The sequence below is a fragment of the Vipera ursinii genome (genome assembly GCF_947247035.1).
Source record: "Vipera ursinii genome assembly, chromosome: 9".
NCBI lineage: Eukaryota > Metazoa > Chordata > Lepidosauria > Squamata > Viperidae > Vipera > Vipera ursinii.
Genome location: NC_139523.1, coordinates 5634888 through 5662256, shown reverse-complemented (window position 1 = coordinate 5662256; position 27369 = coordinate 5634888). Strand labels below are relative to the sequence as shown.

The following is a 27369-nucleotide window of genomic DNA, read 5'->3' as shown; positions in this document are numbered from 1 at the left end:
CTGTTAGGAAGTTTCTCCTTAATTCCAGATTGCTACTCTCTTTGATCAGTTTCCAACCAGTCCTGCCCTCTGGTGCTTTGGAGAATAGTTTGACCCTCTCTTCTTTGTGGCAGCCCCTCAAATACTGGAATACTGCTATCATGTCACCCTTAGTCCTTCTTTTCTTTAGACTAGCCAAACCCAAGTCCTGCAAACATTCTTCGTATGTTTTAGTTTCCAGGCCTTTGATCATCTTAGTTGCTCTTCTCTGAACTTTTTCCAAAGTCTCAACCTCTCTTTTTGTAGTATGGTGACCAAAAAATGAGTCCCTCTCTCCATGGGTCAGTGCTGAGACTGCACAGAGACTTACCCGGCTCGCTGCTTTTTGGACTTATCTGAGATACCATCTCGAGACATCAGCTTGTTAAATACGATGATCCCAATCAGCATGTTAACCTGAGTAGGAGAGAAATTTGTGATAAGCAGTGACCGGGAACTCTTTTCTTTCTAAACCGTGGTTTGCTCTAAATTTGTGCGGGTGTCCAATCTTGGCAACTTTAAGATCCATGGACTTCAACTCCCAGAATTCCCCAGCCAGTGTCAAGTCCTAGGGAAATCAGAAAATCCAGGTAGTTGAAATGAGTATAAGGATTTATTGCAAGCTTAAGCTCTCCACAAGAATCTGAATTACTAATGGTCAAAGCAAATTGGTGGTAGATACGAGACAAAGGAATTCAAAATAGGCTGGGCTCAGATCTCTTGTGGGCACGAAGGGACTCATGACTGATGATACGTTTGACCTCTCCATCGGACTCAGCCTGGTCATCTCATTCAGGCTGAGGAATTCTGGGAGTTGAAGTCCACAAGTCTTAAAGTTGCCAAGGCTGGACACTCCTGCTCTATAACAAGTTCCTATAACAACGTAAAAGCCAAACACTCCACAATAGAAGGAAATCAGAGCACCAACTGTTAAAAAGGCATACTCATCCCGTTTGAGGAAAGAGAATTAGCTTCCTGACATTGCCTTAACAGGAGAACAGAATATCAGTGAACTTCACCATTGTTCTTGTACTTTCTGAATAAGCAGGTAGAAAATATATGCGTGTGAATAACTTGTTTTGCATTACTCCATAATCTCTTCTGCTGTGTGCCGTCTCTCTGGCTTCAACGTTTAGCAGGGAAAGACATAATTTATTTATTACATTTATATGCTGCCCATCTCCTCAATAAGTCACCTCTGGGGAAATTGTAAGAAGCTCTCCCCACCCCTTCTAATAACTAAGTATTTTTTTAAAAAATCAACAAGAAATTCCAACTAATTTCTCAAGGACTTTGAGGAGAAGGAAGTTAGGAAAGGAGGGAGGGAGGGAAGGAAGGAGGGAGGGAGGGAGGGAGGGAGGGAGGGAGGGAGGAAGGAAGGAAGGAAGGAAGGAAGGAAGGAAGGAAGGAAGGAAAAGAGGGAGGGAGGAAGTAAATTTGTTAACTAGAAAAGCTGGATTTAGTTGTATTTATGTTGGCTTTTATATCTTGGTTCTCATTAATTTTTACTACACATTTTATCACACTTTTAAGATATTATCTGTATTGGGAATGTTACAACCCTTTTCAAACATAGAAAACAGTTTGTAACTTTATCTCCAGAGAAGTGGTGTCATTTTTATACTGCAAAAGCGGATTAAGCTAGAGAATCACGAGGTTCAGTGAGATCCTGGCTAAATGAGACATAGGGCTAAGCTATGTTTCAGTTTGGTCTGCTGAATAGGCACCAGTAATAAGGCTTCATATGGCACACTAGATAATTCAAGAGCACATTATCCACACTGTCTCTGTGTCTGATAGCCTTGATCACAGTTTCCAGGCACGGAAATGAAAACAGAAGGTACTGTACCTCTCCTTCTGAATCCAATTTGGACAAATTCCACTATGCAATGAGCATACCATGTCTTTCTTTCCCCCCGCCCTCAAAATCTGAGGAAATGTGACACATTCTACTCTTTAGCATGACTGGCTCTTCATGCAATTTTTGGTGGCCCCAAAACTCCCCGAGGAGGGTTGTTTTTCTTCTACCAATCCAAACAACTCCTCCTATTCCTCAGCAGATGTGAGGCCTTCTATGCTGCTCCCATCCTCACCTGGTTAAGAATTGTCTAGGGAGAGGAAAGAGCCCGGCGCCAACGGGAAGAGTTAGGGACATCATCGTGCACAAGCACGAAGCCGAAGACACCAGCCTGAAGATGACGAGTGGGACCTTGTTGAAACGTCGCCAAGACACTCTCAATCTTACATGGGAAAAGACCCGAATACGCCAAGACACACACACACACACACACACACACACATATATATATACACATGTGTGTGTGTGTGTGTGTGTGTGTGTGTGTATTTAGAATACCTTGCTAGGCCCCAAACAAGGGGCAAATCTTCTTTCCTGTTTCAGCCTAACCCAAGGCCATCAACAGGCTGTAGTCACACAGTGACAGCTCATATTTGTGTAAATTTTTTGGATTGCTAACAAAGAATTAAAGGGAGACTGATATAGCTATTTCAAACTTATTTGTTCTCATCAGTCAGCCATACCCTTCTGAGATTCGAACTTGGGCTGATTGCACATTAGGCAATTGTTCTAATCTTACACAGGAAAAGACCCGATACGCCAAGACCTCCCTATCCCAGGCATATTTAAATCAGAGCAAGAAATCTGAACATGGGGATAAGGTAGAAAACAAAAACAGTTTTATTAAAAATCAACCTTTGGTTGGCTAACTACTAAAATGGTTGATTTCATCCTGACGACGTTGGTAGTTAGCCAACGAAAGCTTGATTTTTAATAAAACTGTTTTAGTTTTCTACCTTATCCCCATGTTTGAATTTCTTGCTCTGACGCACGCACGCATGCACACACACACAAGTAAATTTTTTTTATTTTAAGTGAACCTTTATAAGACCTTGACTGTTTGCATCAGAATTGATGAAATGGAAACCCCACAGATGGGATAGAATGAGACCAGCCCGTTGTAAGCTGTGCAGAATCACTGAGAGTGAGTGGGCAGCCATATAAATCAAATAAATAAATAAATTCAAATAAATAAATAAATTCAAATAAATAAATAAATTCAAATAAATAAATAAATTCAAATAAATAAATAAATTCAAATAAATAAATAAGGTCAAATAAAAAAAGTAAGTAAGTAAGGTCACTGGTACCCTAGAACAATCTCTTGAGTTCTTACCAGAACAATCACAGCAGCAGGGCCAACAAAGGCATACAACAATCCTCCTTCAAGGGACAGCCAGCAGCTGGAGAGAAAAGGAGAACTCACTGTTTCAAAACCAAGGAACAAGCAGGAACAAGCATCCACAGAATTAGCATCTCGGATGCCTCCTCAAGTGACCATCCCATCTTGCCTTAGTCCCACCTCCTCTAAAGAAGAGATCCATCTTCCTGTAACTTTAATGGTGATTCTTGGAATGATCAAAAAGATCTTAGGGTATTCAGAAGACTACCTGCCAGGAATGACACCTACAAACTGACTGGTTAGGTTTTCAAAAATGAAGGTGGAGGAGATAATCGCTACAGTCCCAAGATGTGAGAGGGTGTTATTTAAAATCAGAAACAGAAAATGAGGCTCACTGGACATTGACCGGTAGGGTGACCTCCCATCCCTCCCATCCTCATCTGATGATATTTGATTTGGGGCCCTTTCCAACATGGATCTCTCTGCCTTGAAGTTCCTCCTCACCCTCACCTTCATGGAATTGACAAGCAATGGAAGTGGGGTAACTATTCAACACCTCATTAGTTCCTACTTTGCCCCCCCCTCCCCAGCCCTTCTCTCCCGGTGAAACCTACTAGCTGGCTGTCCCATATCCTTTGGTCCGAGTGAAGCCAACTGAAACTGCAACCACCAAGGCTGGTAGACCTGGGCAGGAAAGAAATAGAAACAAGTGTTTTAGGACATTGTAAGACTGCCTGAGAAATTGTGAGAACTTTCAGGGGACGGTGCTGAAATCTTAAAAAGATTTTGGGGAAATGGGGAAATATCATGAAGTAGCGAGAGTTGGCTGTGTATGTGTGCACACACAAATACACGCATGCAGAGAGAGAGAGAGAGAGACAGAGAGAGGGAAGGAGAGATGGGATGTCTAGATCCTGGGAATACAGCAATAGCAATAGCACTTAGACTTATACACTACTTCATAGTACTTTACAGCCCTCTCTAAGTGGTTTACAGAGTCAGCGTCTGGCGCCCAACAATCTGGGTCCTCATTTTACCAACTGCGGAAGGATGGAAGGCTGAGCCGTTCATGATCAAACTCCTGGCTGTGAGCAGAGTTAGCCTGCAAGACTGCATTCTAACCACTGTGCCACCATGGCTCTATGGAGGACAGAGATCACTAAGTGGGCAGGATCCCTACAGAAATGTTTGTTTAGCCCAAGAAAGAGGGAAGTGTGAGAAAGAGACTCAAAGAAACTCTGAATTACACTAGGTATCAGCTGGTCTGGAAATTGCTTTAACAGCCTTTCAAGATTCTATTTTGAGACCTTTCTAGCAAAGCAGATCATTCCCCAAATCCAAGGGGTTCTTGTTTCCTGAGTTAACTAACCTTGAAGGGCTTGACAACATGAGTGTATGCCATTTAAAAATATTGTCCCCCATCATCCTCCCCCAATCAAACAGGTTACAGGAGGAAGGATCTTTGTTAATCATCTGGAGACACTTTCAATAATACAAGAGTTTGCTACTTAAAGAGTGATAGTTGGAGATCTTGAAGCAAAGGACAAGCCGTACTTTATTACTCTAATTCTGGATTTCCTAACTTCCTAAAGAGGTAGATTACAATCTTTGAACCTCACTGTGATTTGATGGTTTGATCCATGAGAACGTTTATATCCCTAATGGATTATTCACTTCCTGGTTATGTTTAGACAACACGCTTAAGGTGGTTCCTAAATTTGCCTCATTTTCAGGCTTTACACAATGCATAGATCCAAAAGCTAACCTGGGCCTTGTTTCACATAAGATGCAAAGACAAACCCAAAATAAACTATGGTTAACACCAACTAAGTTTAGCCTACTGTGAGAATGCAGCTGCTACGCCTTTTGCTGATCTGGTTAAACATACTGTGCAAATTCAGCCGTCCAGTCATGAACCAAGGGCACTCTGGCCACTCAGAGTCACCCGAAGATGGGTGGCAAATACATTTGATGAATAAAATAAAATTCTAGATCAGAATGAGAATTTCTCTCTTACCCCATCCGAGGCAGAGGAAGCGTTTACGAACTAGCCGTGTTCGGATTCTGCCAATCACAGCCAAATAAGATTGCCAAGCTTCGGTCAGCACCCAACAGAAGGAAGAGAGGAAGAAAAAATGGAGGAAGGCAGCTGTCATGGTGCAGATGCCCTGGAGGAGGAGGAAAACAGCAGTCAGCTGGATGACCAGGAGTAAAAAGCACTGACTCACAGGTGTCCATTGCTAATGATGAGAAGAGCAAAATGACAAAGCGTGCATTGTGTGACACAAGCCTGAAAAGGTATAGCTTGCATTGAGTTGTGGCGCATTGCAACACACATTTTGTCACCCATTCCTCTCGTCTTTCCTGCAGAGCCCTACGCATTTCCTGCAGAATAAGCATCTTGCCATAGAAGGAAGTATATTTAGTAACAATAATAACAGCAATGCTATTCATACTGATTGTATCAACTAGTTTTTACAGGTAGTCCTTGATTTACGACCTTACTAGAGCCTGCCTATTACAGTCATAAGTCATGATGGTTGTAAAATATATCACCTACGTGACTGACCCAATTCTATGACTTTTTTGCAGTGAACAACCCAGCATCAAGTGAACCAATTACTCACTATAGGCTGGTTTTGCCAAAACCTGGAAGTAAATGTCTTTTTTTTTTTTGGTTGCAAAAATGTCATAAAACACTGTCAGGTGACCACAGGATGCTGCAAACGGCCCTAAGTGCAGGGTGGATCCACAATGCAGTCATATAACTGCAGGTGGGTGTTGTTTTTTTTCAGAACTGGGTCACAGGTATCCCCGGGGAGGACCATCGTAACTTTGAATGGTCTCTAAGTGACCAGTCGTAAGATGAGAACTCTGTATACAGCTCATTTTACATATTTGATGCAGCATACATCTGTGGTGCAGTAATGACCATCGTGTAAGATATTTTTTTTCTAACTGACTACCCTATTTCCTAACTGGTTAGCAAAGGCCATCCTTGAGTTTATAGTCAAGTCATCACTTCTAAGCCAGGAACTTCCGGTCTCAAGTTTACCATCTGTTTAGCTTCCCGCAAGCCCAGTCAAGTCCCAGATCATGTCCATGCTACGAGAGAGTTCTGGCCAAGTGCAGCTGCCAACAACTGGAGGACACATACCACAGGGAAGGCTGCTGTACATTAGGGGGCCAGTGCATCTTTCCTCCCCAGATGGATCCTGGGGTCCATCTGATAAACCTTGTCTTAATATTCATGCGCTCGTGACCTCCCGTTTAGACTACTGCAACGCTCTCTACGTGGGGCTGCCCTTGAGGACCACTCGGAGGCTTCAGCTGGTGCAGAATGCGGCCGCACGAGTTGTGATGGGGGTCTCCCGATACTCCCATGTAACACCTCTACTCCGCAAGCTGCATTGGCTTCCGGTTGCCCTCCGGGTGAGATTCAAGGTGCTGGTGATGACCTATAAAGCCCTACATGGCTTGGGTCCGGGATATCTGAGGGAACACCTGCTGCCAGCATCAAGTTCCCTTCGTCCAGTGCGCTCCCACAGGGAGGGTCTTCTCAGGGTGCCACCGGTAAGAGATTGCCAGCGGACGACACCCAGATATAGGGCCTTCTCAGTGGGGGCTCCTGCCCTCTGGAACCAGCTGCCCATAGAGGTTAGGACTGCCCCTGACCTTCGCTCATTCCACCGGGACCTGAAGACCTGGCTCTGAGCTCTCTGGCCCAGGCTGAGGATTAATCTTATTTTAATTGGGGTTTTATTTATACAGGGACAAATATATTTTTTTTTAAATTTGTTTTTAACTTTTGTATCTTGGTTTTTTAATCACCCTGTAAACCGCCCTGAGTCCTTCGGGAAAGGGCGGTATATAAATGTAATAAAATAAATAAATAAATAAATAAATAAATAAATAAATATTTTATCATAGAAGAACACTTCTATCACACACGCAGCTCCAACCTTTTATACAGCAGCCGTAACTATCTGTAAACAGCGGACTACGGCTTCACCCGAGCAATGTTTCTACTTCTTTTCTTTCCAGTTTTCACTTGCCTGGTATTTGCTACTCTAACTGCATTTCTTTTCTGCTTGTTTCTGATCTCGGCAATCAAAAGCAAGTTCTCTCCCTAGCTCACAACATCATCATTATTTCAGCAGAAGAGCTGTGACATCATCTAGAACAGTGTTTCCTCAACCTGTGGTCCGCAGACCCCAGCGGAGGCCGTGATGTCCTCCCAGGTGTGTGTGCGTGTGTGTGAAGACTTGAAGAAATGTTATGATTTAAATTTTGAGTTAAGTCTTGGTGATCCGTGGCCACAAAAGGTATTTAAAGGGGATCCGTGGTGAAGAAAAGGTTGAGAACCACCGATCTAGAAAAATCAAACGGATGAATCACTGCAGCAACCCGGTGGATTGAAACAGCCATGGGAGTCACTGAAGCTGGTGGCTACGGAGTGCAAAAGGCAGGAAGGAAAATGTATTGGAGAAGGATGGCAAGGACACAACATTTCTTTTGCAAACCGGCTGCAATTGCGGGGAGCGTCTCTGGCACTCCTTAAAAAGGAACGCCACGAGAGGGAGGCTGTTCTTACAATGCACGAGCACCCTGGGCAGTGATGAAACGGTTTTGTGGCCCAATGTATATATAAAACTCTCGAAGCATAATGCTGAGGCCTAGCTGTTGTTTGTTTGCCGATTGACATTTATTGAATTTAAGAGCAGGCCCTCGAGACATCATGGAGCTGAATCTCAAACCTCAGAAACAATCCACTCTGTTTTTCCACAACGGGTTGCGAAATGGCTGCTTTCCCAACTGCCCCCCCCCCTCTTGCATCTCCTCTGGCTTTAATCAATCAATTGCTTTGATTAGACTTATGGATAGACGGACAAGGTGGCAAAAGGACATATTGAGGTCAAATCCATGCTCAGGAAAAGGAGCTGAGCCCTCCCTTGTTACTGTACATGAGAGGGACACAAAATGCCTCACTGCAAGAATGTGTTCATCGGGGAAGTAAGGAACCAAAGCCAAGGTAAAGTTAGGATCATAAGCCTGGGAGGTGGTCCGCTAGTCGTGTGTGGATTCCTCCCGGAAGAATGGCAGCTCTCTGGTTCAGTAGACCACGTTGGGCCTCATGACCAACTTGGAGTCCGAGGAGGAAGACAAAGGGAAAGAAAACCCAAAAAGCAACAGAACCATTTTTTTTCCTTACACAGGAATCCACTTCCAGGGTCTGTTATTGATTGCAATGTGCGAATCCAAGCCACAGGTGTTGATTCTCGGGTAAACATGTGGGTGAAGTAAGATTTCAACCAGAAATGTCTTGCCTCTGCTTTGTATCTTTATCCATTCTATGACAGGAGATCTTTCTGGTGGCATCAGAATGTCCCAATCTGGCCAAAGGTCCCACTGACTCAGCAGAGAGATTCAAGTCTGCATAAGTGTCTGTAGTCTACTCTCTCTCTCTCTCTCTCTCTCTCCTCTCTCTTCCCTTTCTGTCTTTCTTGTCTCTTCTCTGTCTCTTCTCCTCTCCTTCCTCTTCCCTTTCTCTCTCTTCTCTCTTCTCTTCTCTGCCCCCCTCTCTATCATCTCCCCTCTCCTCCCTTTCTCCCTTTCTCTCTTTTCTTTCTCCCCCTTTCTCTATCCTCTCCCCTCTCCTCCCTCACTTCTCTCTTCCCTTTCTCTCTTTTCTCTCTCCCCCTTTCTCTATCCTCTCCCCTCTTTCTTCCCTTTCTCTCTCCCCCTTTCTCTATCCTCTCCCCTCTTCTCTCTTCCCTTTCTCTCTTTTCTCTCTCCCCCTTTCTCTATCCTCTCCCCTCTCCTCCCTTTCTCCCTTTTCTCTTTTCTCTCTCCCCCTTTCTCTATCCTCTCCCCTCTTCTCTTTCTCTCTTTTCTCTCTCCCCCTTTCTCTATCCTCTCCCCTCTTCTCTTTCTCTCTTTTCTCTCTCCCCCTTTCTCTATCCTCTCCCCTCTCCTCCCTCACCTCTCTCTTCCCTTTCTCTCTTTTCTCTCTCCCCCTTTCTCTATCCTCTCCCCTCTTCTCTCTTCTTTTCTCACTCCCCTCTCCCCTCTCTCTCCCCTCTCCTCCCTCTTCCCTTTCTCTCTCTCTCTTCCCTTATCTCTCTCTTTTCTCTCTCTCCTCTCTCTCCCCCTGTGTCTGTGAGTGTGTGTGCCTTGCACATAGGCATCATTATCAGTGTCTGGAAACATCAAAGCTGGGTCCCCCTGGATGGGCCACGCGTACCTTGCTTCAAAAACACACCAGCTGCTGGGTGTAAATTGCTTTCCATGCTCCCACCATTCACCCACTTCATCAGCTATAAATGGAGTTTCGTAAAGAGACTGCAGCAGTACAATAGAACATCTCTCATCCCCGGAATACTTGTTTTATTTTATTTCATTTCATTTTATTTTCCTGCCCTTTTCTTCTCTTTTCAAACAGATTCTGCAGGAATCTGGGAAGAAAGAATGGTTCTGTGGGCGGTCTACTTTGATGGGCCAAACTGGTACAGACTTTAAGCACAGCTCTATCAAAGCTGTCATTCCACTCTTATACTTTTTGACACCCACAAAACTCTCACTTTCACACAACAGGGACAACAACCCAGAATAACTAACCCCTTTGTCTGTTTCCTGCCTTTGTTCAAATGTGGTGATGCTTTCAATTTGACAGGTACTTCCTTAGCAAGACAAATTTGGCCCACTCAAGACCACTGACAGCTCTTGGGGTGGTAGACTCATGTCCTTCCTTGCTTTTCTTGTGCTTATAATGGGCTTTCTCTGGTACAAGAAAAAATGGGTCAAGGGTATCTGAGGAACCATCTCACCCCAAAGGGACTGGTTTGCCCCACCATGCTGCCACAAGGGGCATGCTGTGGAATTCTGGCTGGCAGGGTCCAGGGAAGGAGTGTTTTTTTTTTTTTTTGCTGTGGCTCCTGTCCTTTGGAACATGGTGCCCCTCAAGGTGAGGTCCGCACCCATCCTTTTTGGCTTTCCAAAAGAGCCAGAAGATCTGGCTCTGCCAATTGTCCTGGGGGCCCAATGGAGGGGTATCATTCTCAAAATGGCTAATAGACTAGGATAAGATCCTACCTTCTCCCCCTATGCATCCTTCTCTTTTCTTTCCAATCTTGTTAATTTGAAACCACTTTTAATGTTATTATTTATTGTTTTAAGGGTTTAGCATGTAGGTGAGATGGGCAACATATAAGTTTACTAATTAAGTTAATGTTGGAGAAGACTCTTGAGAGTTTCTTGTACTGCAAGGAGATCAGATCAGTCAATCCTAAAGGGAATCAACCCCAACTTTGTCTGAAATCGTATAGGGTTTCCTGCCTGAGCAGGGGTTTGGACTAGATGACCTCCAAGGTCCCTTCCATCATCATCATCATCTTCTTCTTCTTCTTCTTCTTCTTCTTCTTCTTCTTCTTCTTCTTCTTCTTCTTCTTCTTCTTCTTCTTCTTATTATTATTATTATTATTATTATTATTATTATTATTATTATTCTTATTATTATTATTATTATTATTATTATTATTATTATTATTATTATTATTATTATTATTATTATTATTATTATTATTATTATTATTATTTGTTCTTTGGAAAGAGAGATACTGAAGTTGAAGCTCAAATACTTTGGCCACCAAATGGGAAGAGAGGACTCATTGGAAAAAAACCCTGAGGTTGGGAAAGATGGACAGAGAGGACAGGTGTTTTGGAAGAGGGGTCAAAGAGGCCATCTGTGTCAAAACTGAACAGCCCTCTCTCAACAGAGGGGGAGGGATACGACATTGTCTATCTCCAGTCTACAACACAGTCCTTTCAGCAGTTCCAGGGAAGGCTCCACACCCATTTGCACTTCTCAGGTGACCCTGAGAGGAGAGATAAACCTCCAAGTGGCCTCAATGACTCTCTAAAAGAATGAAAATGACCAGCTGTCTGCAAGGAGTATCAATCCTTCCATTCCCCTACCATCCAGTCAGAGCTGAAGAAGCTTCTTGGATGAGAAGCGAAACGTCTTCAAAGAAAAACAAGAAACTCTGGTTGCCTCTTGAAAAAGCACCTTTGGGATAACTATGACCTGGATGACTGAGAACCTCCACAGATGAAAGACGGAAGGCAAAAAGAGAAGGGGACAGCAGAGGATGAGATGGTTAGATGGTATCATTGATGCAATGAACATGAATTTGGGCAGATTCCGGGAGACAGTGGAGGATAGGGGGGCCTGGTGCGTTATTTATTTTATTTATTTTATTTTATTTTAATTCCATTTATATCCCGCCCTTCTCCGAAGACTCAGGGCAGCTTACAAGCTTAGCAGTAGCCTTCATTCTATGTATATGCCTGCTTATTAGGGCTTTCACACACACACCCCAAGCGGCATTATTACAAAGTCAGCTTAATTGCCCCCAACAATCTGGGTCCTCATTTTACCTACCTCGGAATGATGGAAGGCTGAGTCAACCTTGACCCTGGTGGGATGCGAACCTGCACTAATTGCAGGCAGCTGGTGTTACTTAAGGAGGCATTAGCCCACTGCTCCACCAAGGCTCCTTATGGTCCACGGGATTGTGAAGAGGTAGATGTGACAGAGCGACTGAACGACAACTACAACTAACTTAACTATCTAGCTACAGGGCAGTGATGTATTATGCATCAGGCTACCTGTTAATGAGTCAGGGTGTGTTGGAAAGAGCTGCTTCAACAGTCTTTGGTCTCCCTGTGTCAGATTAACCTGACAGAGTTACAAAAAAAAGTTGGTAGTCCTGCTGTGCTCAGGCCCAGAGTTATCACGGCAAAGGGAAGGAAGGCTTTCGTTCTTCTCCCCAATAGGTTTAGGTTTAGGTTTTATTTAATTTGTATACCGCCCTTCTCCCTAGGGACTCAGGGCGGTTCACAGGGCATATATAAATTGCAATACAAAAGTTAAAATAAGATTAAACCAATGCCCAGATAAAAAACAATAATACAATACTAAGAACAACAATTTTAAAAGCCCATATTCCCCCATCAGGCCAGACCAGCTAATTCAAATAAGTGGGTCTTCAGGCCGTGACGGAAGGTTCGGAGGTCTGATGTCATCCGGAGCTCCACCGGCAGTTGATTCCATAGTGCCGGAGCGCCCACAGAGAAGGCCCTCCCCCTGGGGGCCACCAGTCGGCATTCCCTTACCGGAGGCACCCTGAGGAGGCCCTCTCTATGGGAGCGCACAGGGCGGAGGGGAGTTGACGCCGGCAGCAGGTGGTCCCTGAGGTAACCCGGACCCATGCCATGTAAGGACTTAAAGATCATAACCAAGACCTTGAACCTCACCCGGAAGACAACTGGTAACCAATGCAGCTCGCGGAGCAAAGGTGTAACATGGGAGTACCGGGAAACTCCCAAGACAACTCTCGCGGCCGCATTCTGTACCAGTTGGAGCCTCCGAGTGGTCTTCAAGGGAAGCCCCATGTAGAGAGCATTACAGTAGTCAAGGCGAGAGGTCACGAGCGCATGAGTGACCGTGCACAGGGCATCCCGGTCCAGATAGGGCCGCAACTGGCGCACCAGGCGAACCTGGGCGAAAGCCCCCCTAGTCACGGCCACTATATGATCTTCCAGGGTAAGCCGTGAATCTAGGAGGACTCCCAAGTTGCGAGCCCTATCCACGGGGGGTAAGAGCTCACCCCCCATAGAAAGAGATGGAACATTTTGAATGTCCCGGGATGCCGGAATGCACAGCCACTCAGTCTTGTCAGGGTTGAGTTGAAGTCTGTTCCTCCCCATCCAGACCCGAACCGCCTCCAGGCAACGGGACACAGCGACGGCATCACTGGGGTGGTTTGGGGTCGAAAAGAAAAGTTGGGTATCATCGGCATATTGATGATACCCAACTCCAAAACCACGAATGATCTCACCCAGCGGTTTCATGTAGATGTTGAACAGGAGAGGCGAGAGAACCGACCCCTGATGAACTCCACAAACGAGAGACCTAGGGGCCGATCTCTGCCCCCCTGCCAACACCGACTGCGAGCGTCCCAGGAGATAGGAGGAGAACCACTGAAGAACTGTGCCTCCCACTCCCAATCCCCTGAGACGCCGTAGCAAGATACCATGGTCGATGGTATCGAAAGCCGCCGAGAGGTCTAATAGGACTAGGACAGAGGAATATCCCCTATCCCGAGCCCTCCAGAGATCATTCACCAGAGCGACCAATGCCGTCTCCGTGCTGTACCCGGGCCTGAAACCCGATTGGTAGGGGTCCAGATAATCCGCTTCATCCAGGACCAGAGGGAGCTGATGCGCCACCACACTCTCAACAACCTGAAACTTAGCAAAGTAAGGCTTTTTTATTGCACTGGGTGAAGACTTAAATTTGCCCCCAGCAACAGAAATAAAAGCTGCAGAAAAAGGGTGCACGCACGATCTCGCTGGTCCTAAAAGACTGAATTTGATTGCACTGAAGAAGTTGGGATGGAAATGTTGAGAGGAAAAAGGAAAACAAAAAGTAGGATACATGGGTAGCCTTGATTCTCAGAAATGGGGGTTGACCTATTTAGCACTGTTGAAAAAAAGTGTGAATATATAACGGCATTTCAGATTTGTAATTTTTTTTCCCCAAAAGGGTTTTGGAACACATAGGGACACTAGTATTCATTTGCAGCTCTTTTTTCTTCTTTTTGAATTTTAAATACAAAAAACCCCTTCCTCCAATAGAGGAAAAAAATGGATTGCGCAGCAAAAAAAGAATATCTAGATATTTTATAACAATTAAAATGAAGTAAAACATGAAAAAAACAGAAGAAAAGCAAAAATAGCAGAGAAAAGATCTACATGGGAACTAAAACAGAAAGTTAATTAAACCCTTAAGCTTATCAAAAAATCTAGACCACATCAACATATTGTTTCATTTTTATCACAGAGAACTTAAAAAAACACAGGTTAGTGAATCCATACCCTGGATCTGTTAAAGAACCTTTAAACTTCCTATAACACAACAAATCAAGTACCAAAATGTACTTCCTGTTTAAGCATTCTAAACACAAAAATGAATTTTCTGATGAATTAATTTTATTTTTTAATTGTAAGAAGCCTATCTTAAATTTGTTAATAGCTGGACCTATTGATTCTCCAAAATGCTATATTCCAATTTTTCATTCTATACTTTAGATCAGACATGTCAAACACAAGGCCCGGGGGCCGGATCCGGCCCGCGAAGTGGTTTCATGCGGCCTGCGAAGCCATCCTGGAAATGGTGAGGGAACAGCCCCCACTGCCTTGGCCCTGGCCCAGAGACCCTCCTTCTGCCGGAGACGCCCAGATCTGTCCCACTCCTGCCCAGGCCCCCATAGGCACCCTTGATGAGAAGGATGTAGATCTGGCCACGCCCACCCAGTAGGCCATACGCACTCTAGCCATGCCCACCCAGTAGGCCACGCCCACCCAGGCAACACTCACCCGGCCCCTTGAGGGCAACCGCAATGCTGATGCGGCCCTCAATGAAATTGAGCTTGACACCCCTGCTTTAGATCAAAATCAATACTAACATGCACATTAATGTGTATATATAGCATTTGTGTGTGTTTGTGTGTGTGTGTGTGTGTGTGTGTGTGTAAAACTAGACTTTTTCAGTGCCGTAAAAAGGCTTAAGATAATAACTGCTTGATACGAAGAAGGGTAGAGAGCATAATTCAATCTTTTTTTTCCTTTTCATTCTTTTTTGGTATTCTTTTTGTATTACTTTACTTTTTAATTTCTTTCAAAACTCAATCATTACTTTCCATTCAAGCACCTCTTTAAAGCAGCCATGTCATTTCTTTGATTGCATGACTGCCCAGCACCTTTGGATCTGAAGTACTGTACAACTCTAAGACATTTAGGTTTAAAACAAAACAATGGAACATTGTAAATGCATTATGGTCCACAATAACTCACAAAGCTTCAGAAAAACAATAATCTGCCTTCCTCAATGCCTTGCCAAATCCTTGATTGACAAGAAAACTGCCAGGAAGGTAGACTGATAACTGGGGAAATGCTTTTATTTTCAATTAAGCTCCATCATTTTAGGATTAGGTAAAGGTAAAGGTTCCCCCGCACATGCGTGCTAATCGTTTCCGACTCTAGGGACCGGTGCTCATCTCCGTTTCAAAGCCAAAGAGCCAGCGCTTGTCCGAGGACGTCTCCGTGGTCATGTGGCCGGCATGAGTAGACGCCAAAGGTGCACGGAACGCTGTTACCTTCCCACCGGAGTGGTCCCTATTTTTCTACTTGCATTTTTAGGTGCTTTCGAACTGCTAGGTTGCAAGAAGCTGGGACAAGTAACAGGCGCTCACTCTGTTACGCGGCACTCGGGATTCGACCTGCCAAACTGCCGACCTTCTGATCGACAAGCTCAGCGTCCTAACCCACTGAGCCACCCCGTCCCTATATTTTTAGGGATTAAATTGCTTAAATTAGAAGGCAAAATCTAGCACATTTTGAACACTAACCATTTAAGATTCCAATTTGGTCTATTATTTTCTGACTTTCCACCAAAAATAAAAGTGCCCAATAAGGAAAATCCATAAGAAACCTCATGAAGCAGAGTACGATTAAACACCTAAGTATGACAGAAGCTTTCGGAAGGAAATGATTTTTCTCACCTTACTGAGCATCTGGGACTGTCCCACCAGGATCAAGACGTTGGAGGCCAAAATAGAGAGACAAAAATTCAGAAGAATGATGGAACGTTCAGATTTGATGAACCTGGAAAACCAAAGAGCAGGAGAGTGAGCCTTTTCGACGTATCTGGGCTTTCTCCTATCCAGGACGTGCAATATAACCACTGCTTGACCAAGGTCTTCTCTGGGATGCTAAACATCCCCTCCATGGCCAGTTGTTACCTTCTGGGAGGAGGTTTCATGCTATCTGAACCAGAACAACTAGATTCTGTAATAGCTTTATGCCATAGAGCAGACATGTCAAACACAAGGCCCGGGGGCCGGATCCGGCCTGCAAAGTGATTTCATGCGGCCCGCGAAGCCATCCTGGAAAGAGTGAGGGAACGGCCCCCACTGCCTTGGCCCTGGCCCAGAGACCCTCCTTCTGCCAGAGACCCTCAGATCTGTCCCACTCCTGCCCAGGCCCCCATAGGCTCCCTTGATGCCAACGATGTAGAGCTGGCCACGCCCACCCAGTAGGCCGTAGGCACTCTAGCCACGCCCACCCAGTAGGCCATGCCCACCCAGTAGGCCACGCCCACCCGGCCCCCTGAGGGCAACCGCAATGCTGATGCGGCCCTCAATGAAATTGAGTTTGACACCCCTGCCATAGAGCATCAACCTTGTTACTGTAATTCTCAAGGCTGGAGGCTAAAACATATAGGGAACGGTTGCTGGAATTGGGTGTGTCTAGTTTAATGAAGAGAAGGGCGAGGGGGGACATGATGGCAGTGTTCCAGGATCTCAGGGGCTGCCCCAAAGAAGAGGGAGTCAAGCTATTCTCCAGAGTGCCTGAAAGCAGGACAAGAAGCAACGGATGGAAACTAGTCAAGGAGAGAAGCAACCTAGAACTAAGGAGAAATTTCCTGACAGTCAGAACAATCAACCAGTGGAACAACCTGCCTCCAGAAGCTGTGAATGCTCCAACACTGGAAGTTTTTAAGAAGAGACTGGACAGGCATTTGTCTGAAATGGTATAGGGTTTCCTGCCTGAGCAGGGGGCTGGACTGGGAGCAAAATTTCTGTTGTTAAGTGATGTGGTCGCAAAGTGCAATGTCACAACACCACACTGCTTAGCGACAGCAGTTTTAGCACTTCTGGTTATCGTTGTTTAGTAACTCCCACCCCACTGTTAAGTGCAATATCACAGGGTCACCATTTGTGAACTCAGCTCCTCCACTGACACTACTCGTCAGAAGCTGACACTCAAGGTTGCAAATAATCAGTGGGAGCACATGACCACAGGATCGGGTCATGTCGTATTTACAAGCCACCAAGTGCCCTTATCACAACCATATCACTCTGGAGATGACGTGACAGCCACAACTATGAGCAGTACTCATTCCATGCCATCGTAAGTTCAAAACAATAGCTGAATAAGTAGATACTAAGGGAGTACCCAGGATATGGGCTTTGTAAGGTTAAAGTTGCAGTAGGGGAAAAAATATTTTATGTATTCGTTGCCTGGTGTTCCTGGAAAATCTAAGGCCAGTCAACAATTGTAGGGTTCTTTTTTTAGAATTAGCAACACTCCTCCCACACCACAATCATGTATGGTGTTGATTCTATGGGTGGGTGAGTGGCGGTTCTGCAGCTGTTTTGTTTTCGAGGGTGGAAAGCTTTCACCAGCTTTGATGGAACTGTGGGACAGATTCAGAGGAGAACATCCCTCACCGTGTTCAGATAATGCTTTAAGAGAGCCTCTGTGGGCAGCTCCCAAGCTCTTCTTTAATCTTCAGTAATTGTTATATCTGCCTGAACCTTCTCGAACCCAAATGTGGAAGAGATTCACACTTTCAGAAGCGGGAGTCAGGAACAAAAATACCATCTTTTGTGGATGGAATTAAAATTGAATTTTAATTTAACCCTTACCTCAAATTGCTGCAAACAATTTGTGCCTGTTACAGACCAGGCTGTTTTATTTTACTCTGTTTTTCTTGTTGCAGGCTGCTGAATGCAGAGGTCTTGAAAGACCAGGGGATAAAAATAATAAGTCGGAGAACAAATCACTGTCTTCAGATTTGGCATCAAATGTCTTGGCAGACTCTCAACATCAAATGTGAAAATAAAAAGACCAGAGTATAGAAAGGGCTAAGTTTGATAGTCTTTTTTGTTCAGTGTACTACTATACGGTAATTTATTTTGGCTTCAACACAAGAAATCATTCCCATCCCTTCAATGCAATTTTCCATGTGCCTCTGTTTTATATCTGCACCTATGGTTGAGATTAACCACGGGTAGCTTTTTTGTAAGCTTGGTTCTTTCAGCTAGGACATTGAGACAACCATACCTCCAAAATGCAGCATAGATTGCCAGCAGGGTCAACAAGGCCATACAGGAGACTGCGCAGCCGATCATGAGAGGGACGGAAGGCGAACTGCCAGAATCCATGGCCTGTAAGAAGAGAAGATTGCTCTATTGCTAAGGAGACATATGGTGATGAAGGAAGACACGCCCACCACAGTAAGATGCTGCACCAACAGTTCTGACCAAAAGCAAGCTAAGATCTGCTCCTTAACCAGAAGAACCCAAACTGGCTTGATAAGAGATCTGGCTCTAATCTTTCCTCCTCTGTATGAAACTATAGTTACAGAGTGCGACTTGATCTGTAGTTATTAGTTATGTAACAATTATACGACATATAGAGATATAATTATATAATTATTGATTTAGCTTATTATATTTGGTGAGCCCAATCCATGTGTTCTGCAAGTGTTTGGGAGGGAGAGGACAGTAATGGAATGAGGAGGCACAGCTAAAGCAATCTAAGTTTGAGCTAGTGTGAAGCGTAGGTGTGAATATGGCCCTGTGCAGAAGGAAGCTACTAGAGGAACGTGTTGGCATCTGATATTTAGGAATTCAATACCATCTGACCCTTTTAGTTTGCTGGCTCAAAGCACACAGCTCAAAACTAAGTCTTGGCTACAAGAAAAATGAAAAGAAGCAGCGCATGATTTGGATAATATCTTTAAAATGCACTTTATGTGCATTAAATATGTATTAAAATTTCTATTTAATAGCAGTTATGGTACAAGTTTTTAAAATTGCAGATTAATATGGAAATATGGCAGAATCAATTTATAAGCAAACCAAGAGAGGGTCACAAATTAGATGCAGAAGATTTATCTATCCATAATAGAAACTACAGCAATTATTGCATGCCACATACTACTAATAAATATCTAATATTTATATTAGTGCTTTAGAATGTGTAACCGCTCTGTGTAATACTATCATCGCACAATTGTAACAGCAAGCATTGCCACAAAACTTTAAGGGTGATTACAATTCTGCCCAAATCCCAGATGGGAAAACAGCCCAAGCCTAGCTAGATAATTCCCAGGGGAATGAGATTTGAATTAACTGATCCACCCACATTTAGATACTACTCCTGATTGCCAAGACCACACAACCATATCAGTTTAATTGTTTCTCCATTTCTTTTAACTTGGATTGCAAAGATAAGAGGATGGGACAGTCCCAGTTTATGCATATAGAATGGCAGTGTGCATTCTCATGTATGTGGAATGCACATGGACGATCCCAATGAAATTCTAGGTCCTTGCTATTTAAACCTGCCTCCAGAAGCAGTGAATGCTCCAACACTGGAAGTTTTTAAGAAGAGACTGGACAGCCATTTGCCTGAAATGGTATAGGGTTTCCTGCCTGAGCAGGGGGTTGGACTAGATGACCTCCAAGGTCCCTTCCTCCTCTTTCTTCTTCTTCTTCTTCTTCTTCTTCTTCTTCTTCTTCTTCTTCTTCTTCTTCTTCTTCTTCTTCTTCTTCTTCTTCTTCTTCTTCTTCTTCTTCTTCTTCTTCCTTCTTCTTCTTCTTCTTCTTCTTCTTCTTCTTCTTCTTATTATTATTATTATTATTATTATTATTATTATTATTATTATTATTATTATTATTATTATTATTATTATTGCTTCTTCTGAATGTCTTAGACCTTCAGACCACAGAAGCATGCTTTCTTCCTCTGTCGTATGCCCAGAATTGAATGGGGAGCAGAGAAACCAAAAATCATGCCAAGCTCTATCACCACAGCTTGGTCCCATCAGAGAAAATTCAAAAATTCAACACCCACCTTCAAACTGGATTTCCTGAGCTATTCCCATTCAGTTTCCAAAACTTCCTGCTGGTCTGCTGAGGAGCAGGAGCAGGATTAGGATTATCTCGTCTCTCCACCCTCTCTTTTCCTTTAGTAGAAGCTGAAATCTGAACTCTTTCTGGGCAGTGGCCATCTCAAAGCATGAGACAACCCCCCCCCCCCACCTTTCCCCAGCCTGCTCTCCCTGTGCCCTACCTTCTCAGCACCACTTACCAGGTCTTTGGGGAGCTGGGCAATCACGGCAAAGGTTGAGAGCTGTCTGCACTGGCACTTGGTATGAGCAGAGAGGGTTTCCACCGTCTGGCAGCTTTCGGTGTCCCAGTTCCCAGCGCCGCTCTCTCTGATTGATGGCCCAGGGCGAAGGAGGAAGGGGGAGAGAAAGGGAGAATCTGAATGATCGAACACATGGCTCGCAGTCCACATCTCTCCTGCTTGAGGCCTGCTTTCTACCCTTTGCAAGTGCCCTCCCAAAAACGTGTCCTTTTGTGCCAACTCCTGCAGGCGGGTAGCGAGTGGGTGGCAGACCCTGGAGCCTAAATGGAGCTGCCTCCTTAATCTCCCAACCCAGAGGCTGGGAAGAGCAGTCCTCACCCTCAGGCAGAGAGTGCAGCCAGCCTGTTCCTCCTTCTACTCCTGCCACTGCTGCGGAACCTCTCCTTGAGGGAGGAAGATTGGAAGGGGACGGACGTTGGGTTGCACTGCGGTTGGTCGAGATTGACTTAACGTGAAGGGTGATGATGCAAGGGGGTTTGGGAGAGATTGGAGTGAAGAGTCTGGGTAGAAAGATCATCAGCTGCCGTGTGCTTGTAGCCTTGCAGGATCTTAATATTTGGGCTCTGAAGCTAAGTAGGGTTGGGGGTTTGGTAGGTTTAGATGAGACACCACAATAAACCCCAGGGTTGAGGCTGGACGTACTGGAGAAAGATCCAGGAAGAATGTAATGGAAACCCATTCCCATATTGGAATTGCCATATTGGAAGCTGTGTGGATGGGACATCACTAAGAAATGAGCTCAACTTAAAGGAAAGTTGACTTGAATGATAACACCTGTTCAGTACAGAGTCAGGTTTCCTGGTAGTATTAAGCCCGGTGAATTCACCTGGTGTTAAAAAATAGGTTAATGGGTATATTTTATTTTGGGATTCAGTTTGGAGATGATGTGATTAACTTGACTCGGTTGGATGCACTAATTGGAAGGTCACTGACACATGAATCTGTTGGCAAATCCACACTGAATTGAATCATTTCCCAAATTGATTTGAAAATCTGAATTGAATCAAGGCCACTTTACACATTCCTATACCAATGTACTTTCGTGAAATGGGAAAAGGCCAATAAAAACCTCCAGGCCCAAATTATCCCAGAACTAAGCAAAACATACTATGACTCAAACCCAGGGCTTCCTTTTTTATTACCTATAGTCTTCTACTAATCTCTTTGGCGAATGAAATTCACGTTTTCATGTTTTCCAATGCAAATATGCATTCCTTTGAATAGTAGATGGTACCAACCACATCAGTTTTATTCTTTCGTCATTTATTATAACCCAGCTGCTTATTTTAACCCAGCTGTTCTCCAAAAGCGCACATGCACATAAGCTTATGCATATACATACACATATTCCTGTGAACTCTAACCCCCAATTTTTAGCGGGATGGGGATTTTAATCAGTTTTGACTGAAAGAGTGCAGACTTAAGAGACTGAGACTTAAGCGACTTGAGAGACTGAGCATATGTTCATGTGAATATGATTATAATCCCATTTTTAACATTTCTGTGGGGACTGCAGGATTAGCTGAATGTATTCGCTGTCCCAAACTGGTGCATGCAGAATGAACTAGAACAGGACTATAGTGTATTTATGTTGGCTCAAAGAAATAGAGGGGTGAAAATTGTATGTGTAAAGGTCTCTTCATCGCCCTTAGTTTGAAATGTACGTTGCATCGCTCCTAAGAGCTCAAGTTGGAAGTTGGGATAGAAAGAGAGGCAATTTAGGGAACAAAAAAACCAAAAACAAATAAAAGATACTAGCAAGCTGAGATGTTTACTCCTGAGAAATTTAATTGCATTTTAGAAGAATTTAAAAAAAAAATCAAAGACAAAATACTTCAAAAGATTGAGGATTGGATATATCATTGCATTGTAAGCTGCCCAGAATCATTTTAGATAGTGAGATGGATGGGAAAAGACATTTAAGAAATAAACGTGTTTTTTTTAATCACCGAATGCTGAATGTTTATTTAGAAAAGAGAAAGAGGAAATGAGAAAGTGGTAGGAGCATCCTATAGAAAGCATGGTGGATTGGCAGGAACACAGAGCAGAAGACATACTCTGACTCCTATGGAGTGAGAAGAAAATGCAAAGTTTTAGTGGACGCTTATCTACTCCCTAGCCGAGAGTCTGTAGTCTCCATTTTTGATGCTCCCACGAGGTACCATTCCAGAATTAACTGTAGCCACATCTGCAGATACACTGGTGCTTATAGGTTGTGTGTCTGGGCGTGGTTGGGTCATGGTATATGGAGTCAGGGATACATCTTTCTTTTCCCTCATTTTTGAAACTAGGACAATATTTTTTTTCCTCATCTATTTATCTGATATTAACCTAATTGTCCAGGATTTACCAGATAATACAGTATAAAAAAGGGGGGGACGTGGTGGCTCAGTGGGTTAGGACGCTGAGCTTGTCGATCAAATGGTCGGCAGTTTGGCGGGTCGAATCCCGAGTGCCGCGTAACAGAGTGAGCGCCTGTGACTCGTCCCAGCTTCTGCCAACCTAGCAGTTCGAAAGCACGTTAAAATGCAAGTAGAAAAATAGAGACCACTACGGTGGGAAGGTAACAGCGTTCCGTGTGCCTTTGGCTTCTAGTCATGCTGGCCACATGACCACGGAGACGTCCTCAAACAAGTGCTGGCTCTTCGGCTTTGAAACGGAGATGAGCACCAGCCCCTAGAGTCGGAAACGACTAGCACGCATGTGCGGGGGAACCTTTACCTTTACCTTACAGTAGAAAAGGTTTGGCCAGACTATCAGCTACTTCTTTCAATGATCCTTGGACTAGTCCATGCAGTTTTCTTAACAAGCTTTTTCAAAAGCAACTTGCTTCCCGGGACTGAGGGAGAGTGACTGGCCAAGGTCACCCAGCTACTACCTTCATGCCCAAGGCAAGATTAGAAATCACAAGTCTCCAAGCTTCTAGCCCGATGCCTTCACCACTACACCAAACTGACTCTCAGTAATCTAAGCTACAATTTTTCAGGTTCTGGAGATTTAAAATCACACCCTTCGTCTTGCCCTTTGCTACTTCTTGACTGGACATATGAGTATTATTTTTTTCCCCTTTTGGGAGAAGAGTGAACCAGAACAGGAGCTGCATAGCTGTTTTCCCCCTTCTTACTTTTACAGTTTGCCACTGACACTGAGCAGCTAATATACTGGGTTGGTGTTTTTTTTCTCCCCTCTTTCTCTTTCATTCTGAATTTATCTAAAGAAGCCCTTTCTGTTATTTTTAGCATCCTTTGTTAACCTCATCCAACTCTGAGCTTTCACTTTTCTGACACCAGCTCTACAGTTCAAGGCTACCAATCTGCACTTTTTCTTTGTGTCCTGACCTTCTTTCAATTTCTTCTATGTGGTTTTTTTTAAAAAAAAAATAAATTAGATTTTTACTAAGTTTTTTTTTGTCTGTGTGTGTGTGTGTGTGACCACACTGGCTTTTTGCTGTCATTTATTCTTTCGCCCTCATTGATCTTGTTACAATTGTGGTGCTAATCCTGCTTTCTTTAGGAATTCCCACCCATCCTGTTTCTCCTGTTTTCAGGTCCAACATATCAAGGCTCAGAGATGCCTGAAAGCCACTAAATTTGAAGTCCAAGATATGTGTTTGAGACCTCACACAGTTGTAGTTCCACTTAAAACTTTGACATGGAAGGTGACTTTTCGGATACTTCCACTTCCTCTTCTTGTTGTTGTTAGTTGCGAAGTCGTGTCCGACCCATCGCGACCCCATGGACAACGTTCCTCCAGGCCTTCCTGTCCTCTACCATCTTCTGGAGTCCATTTAAGCTCACGCCTCCTGCTTCAGTGACTCCATCCAGCCACCTCATTCTCTGTTGTCCCCTTCTTCTCTTGCCCTCAATCTTTCCCAGCATTAGGCTCTTCTGCAGTGAGTCCTTCCTTCTCATTAGGTGGCCAAAGTATTTGAGTTTTAGCTTCAGGATCTGGCCTTCTAAAGAGCAGTCAGGGTTGATCTCCTCTAGGACTGACCGGTTGGATCGCCTTGCAGTCCAAGGGACTCGCAGGAGTCTTCTCCAGCACCAGAGTTCAAAGGCCTCAATTCTTTGGCGCTCAGCCTTTCTTATGGTCCAACTTTCACAGCCATATATTGCAACTGGGAAGACCATGGCCTTGGCTATACGCACTTTTGTTGGCAGGGTGATGTCTCTGCTTTTTAGTGTGCTGTCTAGATTTGCCATGGCTTTCCTCCCAAGGAGCAAGCGTCTTTTAATTTCTTGGCTACAGTCCCCATCTGCAGTGATCTTGGAGCCCAGGAAGATAAAATCTGTCACTCCCTCCATTTCTTCCCCATCTATTTGACAGGAATTGAGAGGGCCAGATGCCATGGTCTTGGTTTTCTTAATGTTAAGTTTCAACCCAACTTTTGCACTCTCCTTCTTCACTCGCAACAAGAGGCTCTTTAGTTCCTCTTCACTTTCTGCCTTTAGAGTGGTATCATCTGCATTCCTCTTCTAAGTCCTCCCTAATGATTAGCATTATATCTGGGACAGATCATGATTGTCTTGCATCCTCCCTTGCCCCAGACAGAGAGAGTTGTAAGAAAGGTAGGACAGGACCAGGTATGGCAGATGTTGGGGAATTGATGCCTCCTACTACGAGGGTTTCGTGCTTTTTTGAGGGATTGCTTTTGGAAGACCTTGTACAGATCTTCTCCTCGGCTGGGCAGTTAATGCCTATTCTGTTCTATTGTTTCTTGATTTATTTTAACCCAGATGCTCTTTGTGTCTATAGAGATTCTCCAGGTTATGATTGTCCCAAAGGTGCTTTTTCAAAAGGCAACTGGACTTTCTTTCGTTTCTCATCCAAGAAGCTTCTTCAGCTCAGAACTGAAGAACTGAAAATCCATTTGCCTTTCGAAATAGCACCTTTGGGATGCTCTTCATTTATGCTGACATTGCAAACCACTGAGAGGGTGCTGTAAAGAATTACGGAGAGGTATATAAATGATAAGGGACGCAGTGGCTCAGTGGGTTAGGGCACTGAGCTTGTCGATCAGAAGGTCGGCAGTTTGGCGGGTCAAATCCCGAGTGCCGCGTAACAGAGTGAGCGCCTGTTACTCGTCCCAGCTTCTGCCAACCTAGCAGTTCGAAAGCACGTAAAAATGCAAGTAGAAAAATAGGGACCACTACGGTGGGAAGGTAACAGCGTTCCGTGCGCCTTTGGCGTCTAGTCATGCCGGCCACATGACCATGGAGACGTCCTCGGACAAGCGCTGGCTCTTCGGCTTTGAAACGGAGATGAGCACCGGCCCCTAGAGTCGGAAACGACTAGCACGCATGTGCGGGGGAACCTTTACCTTTACCTTTATATAAATTATACACACACACAAACACACACTGTAACCAATTGTCCTGTTTCTATTGCTTCTTTTCCTTTGAACAAATTGCACTCTTTAATTGCTCTATTCTAATTATGGAAGTCATCCCAACCAAGCCTCTGTGAAAGTTATTGCTATATTACCCTTCCTTACTAAGAAATGAAACTCATCTTGCTTATTTCTTAAATTCTAAGCACTGACAATGTACAGTCAAGATTATCGATTGACTGCATTTTATTTATGGACTGAGACCAAATAAATAAGATCAATGCAAATTAGCAAGCACCAAGCTAAGAATGAATAAAAAGATAAAGAGAGAATAGAAAAGAGAGAAAAATAAAATTCAATGTATAACATGGTGTTCGAATATCATGAACTGTAGAAAGCTGGTCAAAAAACATGGCTATGTTAGAATTGTTTTTTAAAAAATAGCCTAGACTTCTATATGATAGTGTGTGTGTGTGTGTGTGTGTGTGTGTGCGCGCACGCACAAGTTCATGAGTGTGCAGGCAAGTGTGTGAGTGCTCAATCCCTCTTGAGTCCTGGCGACTGCAAAAAGTCCCTCAAGTTTTCTTGGCAAGATTTGTGGAAATGGCTTGCCATTGTCTCCTTTGTGGGGCAAAGAGAAAGTGATTGGCCCAAGACCATTTAGCTGGCTTTGTGCCTAAGGAAAGGACTAGAACTCACAATCTTCCGGTTTGTAGCCTAATGCCTTTAATCACTACACCAAACTGGCTTTCATTAATATGGCATAGTCCATTCCTAGGAAGTGGCAGATGTTTCTCTTTCCTAGGGCGTGAAGATAAAATATCTGTGGCGAACTTGCATGGCATCAGGAAGGGCATCCGTCCAGTAAATGCTTGGCTCCATCCAGTCACCCTGACTGTACCCCAAATTAAGGGATTACAGGGTTATAAAAAGGAGTTTATAGGAAGGATAGCTATCATGATGATAGGTATATAAATAATAATAATAAACCTTTATTGTCAAAGTACAACATGTGTACATTGAGATTAGCTGAGCCTCCCCCCGTGCTCTCTCCCCCAACACACAGTGACAACAAACCCTCCATCCCACCACACCATGTGAACCTACTATACCACACACCGGCCTCCCAAGTCAATTCTGCATAAGATTATGTCCCATTTAAAAGCCTAACAGCCCACGGATAAAAGCTATTTTTCAGCCTGTTGGTACGGCTGGCTATATTCCTATATAGTATATTCCTATATTCCTATATAGTATAACAAAAGTTCTCTTAATACAAACAATAATTGTGCAAAACATGGCCACCTTCTCGGATACTTTAGGGACATGTCAGCCAAGAGAAATAGAGTTTTCTCTTTGTAAGACCAGCCATAATAGTTTAACAGTGAAAGAGTTATCAAATATAAACACAGCGTTGTACTGAGAGGACAGGACAGTAAAGCATAGCTAATAGACTCGGTCTGCCCTATATCTGCCCTCTATTAGCTAAGAAGGGAAGGAGTTGCATCTTGTCAAGGATTTGGGTTTGGCTAGTCTAGAGAAAAGAAGGACTGGGGGGATATGATAGCAGTAGTTTCCAGTATTTGAGAGGCTGCCATAAAGAGGAAGGGGTCAATTTATTTTCCAAAGCACCAGAAGGCAGGACAAGAAACAATGGAGGGAAATTAATGAAGGAGAAAAGCAACCTGGAATTAAGGAGAAACTTTATATTAGTGAGGACAATTAACCAGTGGACCGGCTTGCCTCCAGAAGTTGTGG

General features: G+C 44.0%; 1 protein-coding gene across 1 annotated transcript in view; it reads right to left on the bottom strand.

The window, feature by feature from the left end:
* ADGRB2 (adhesion G protein-coupled receptor B2) overlaps positions 1 to 27369 on the bottom strand; it is a gene marked incomplete at both ends in the record, with an annotated part of 197112 nt that overhangs the window by 36540 nt on the left and 133203 nt on the right. The window contains 7 exon segments of the mRNA XM_083370077.1: positions 350 to 435; positions 3213 to 3279; positions 3833 to 3902; positions 5236 to 5386; positions 15842 to 15944; positions 18189 to 18292; positions 20223 to 20349. Coding sequence (XP_083226203.1) covers positions 350 to 435; positions 3213 to 3279; positions 3833 to 3902; positions 5236 to 5386; positions 15842 to 15944; positions 18189 to 18292; positions 20223 to 20349 — 708 coding nt within the window.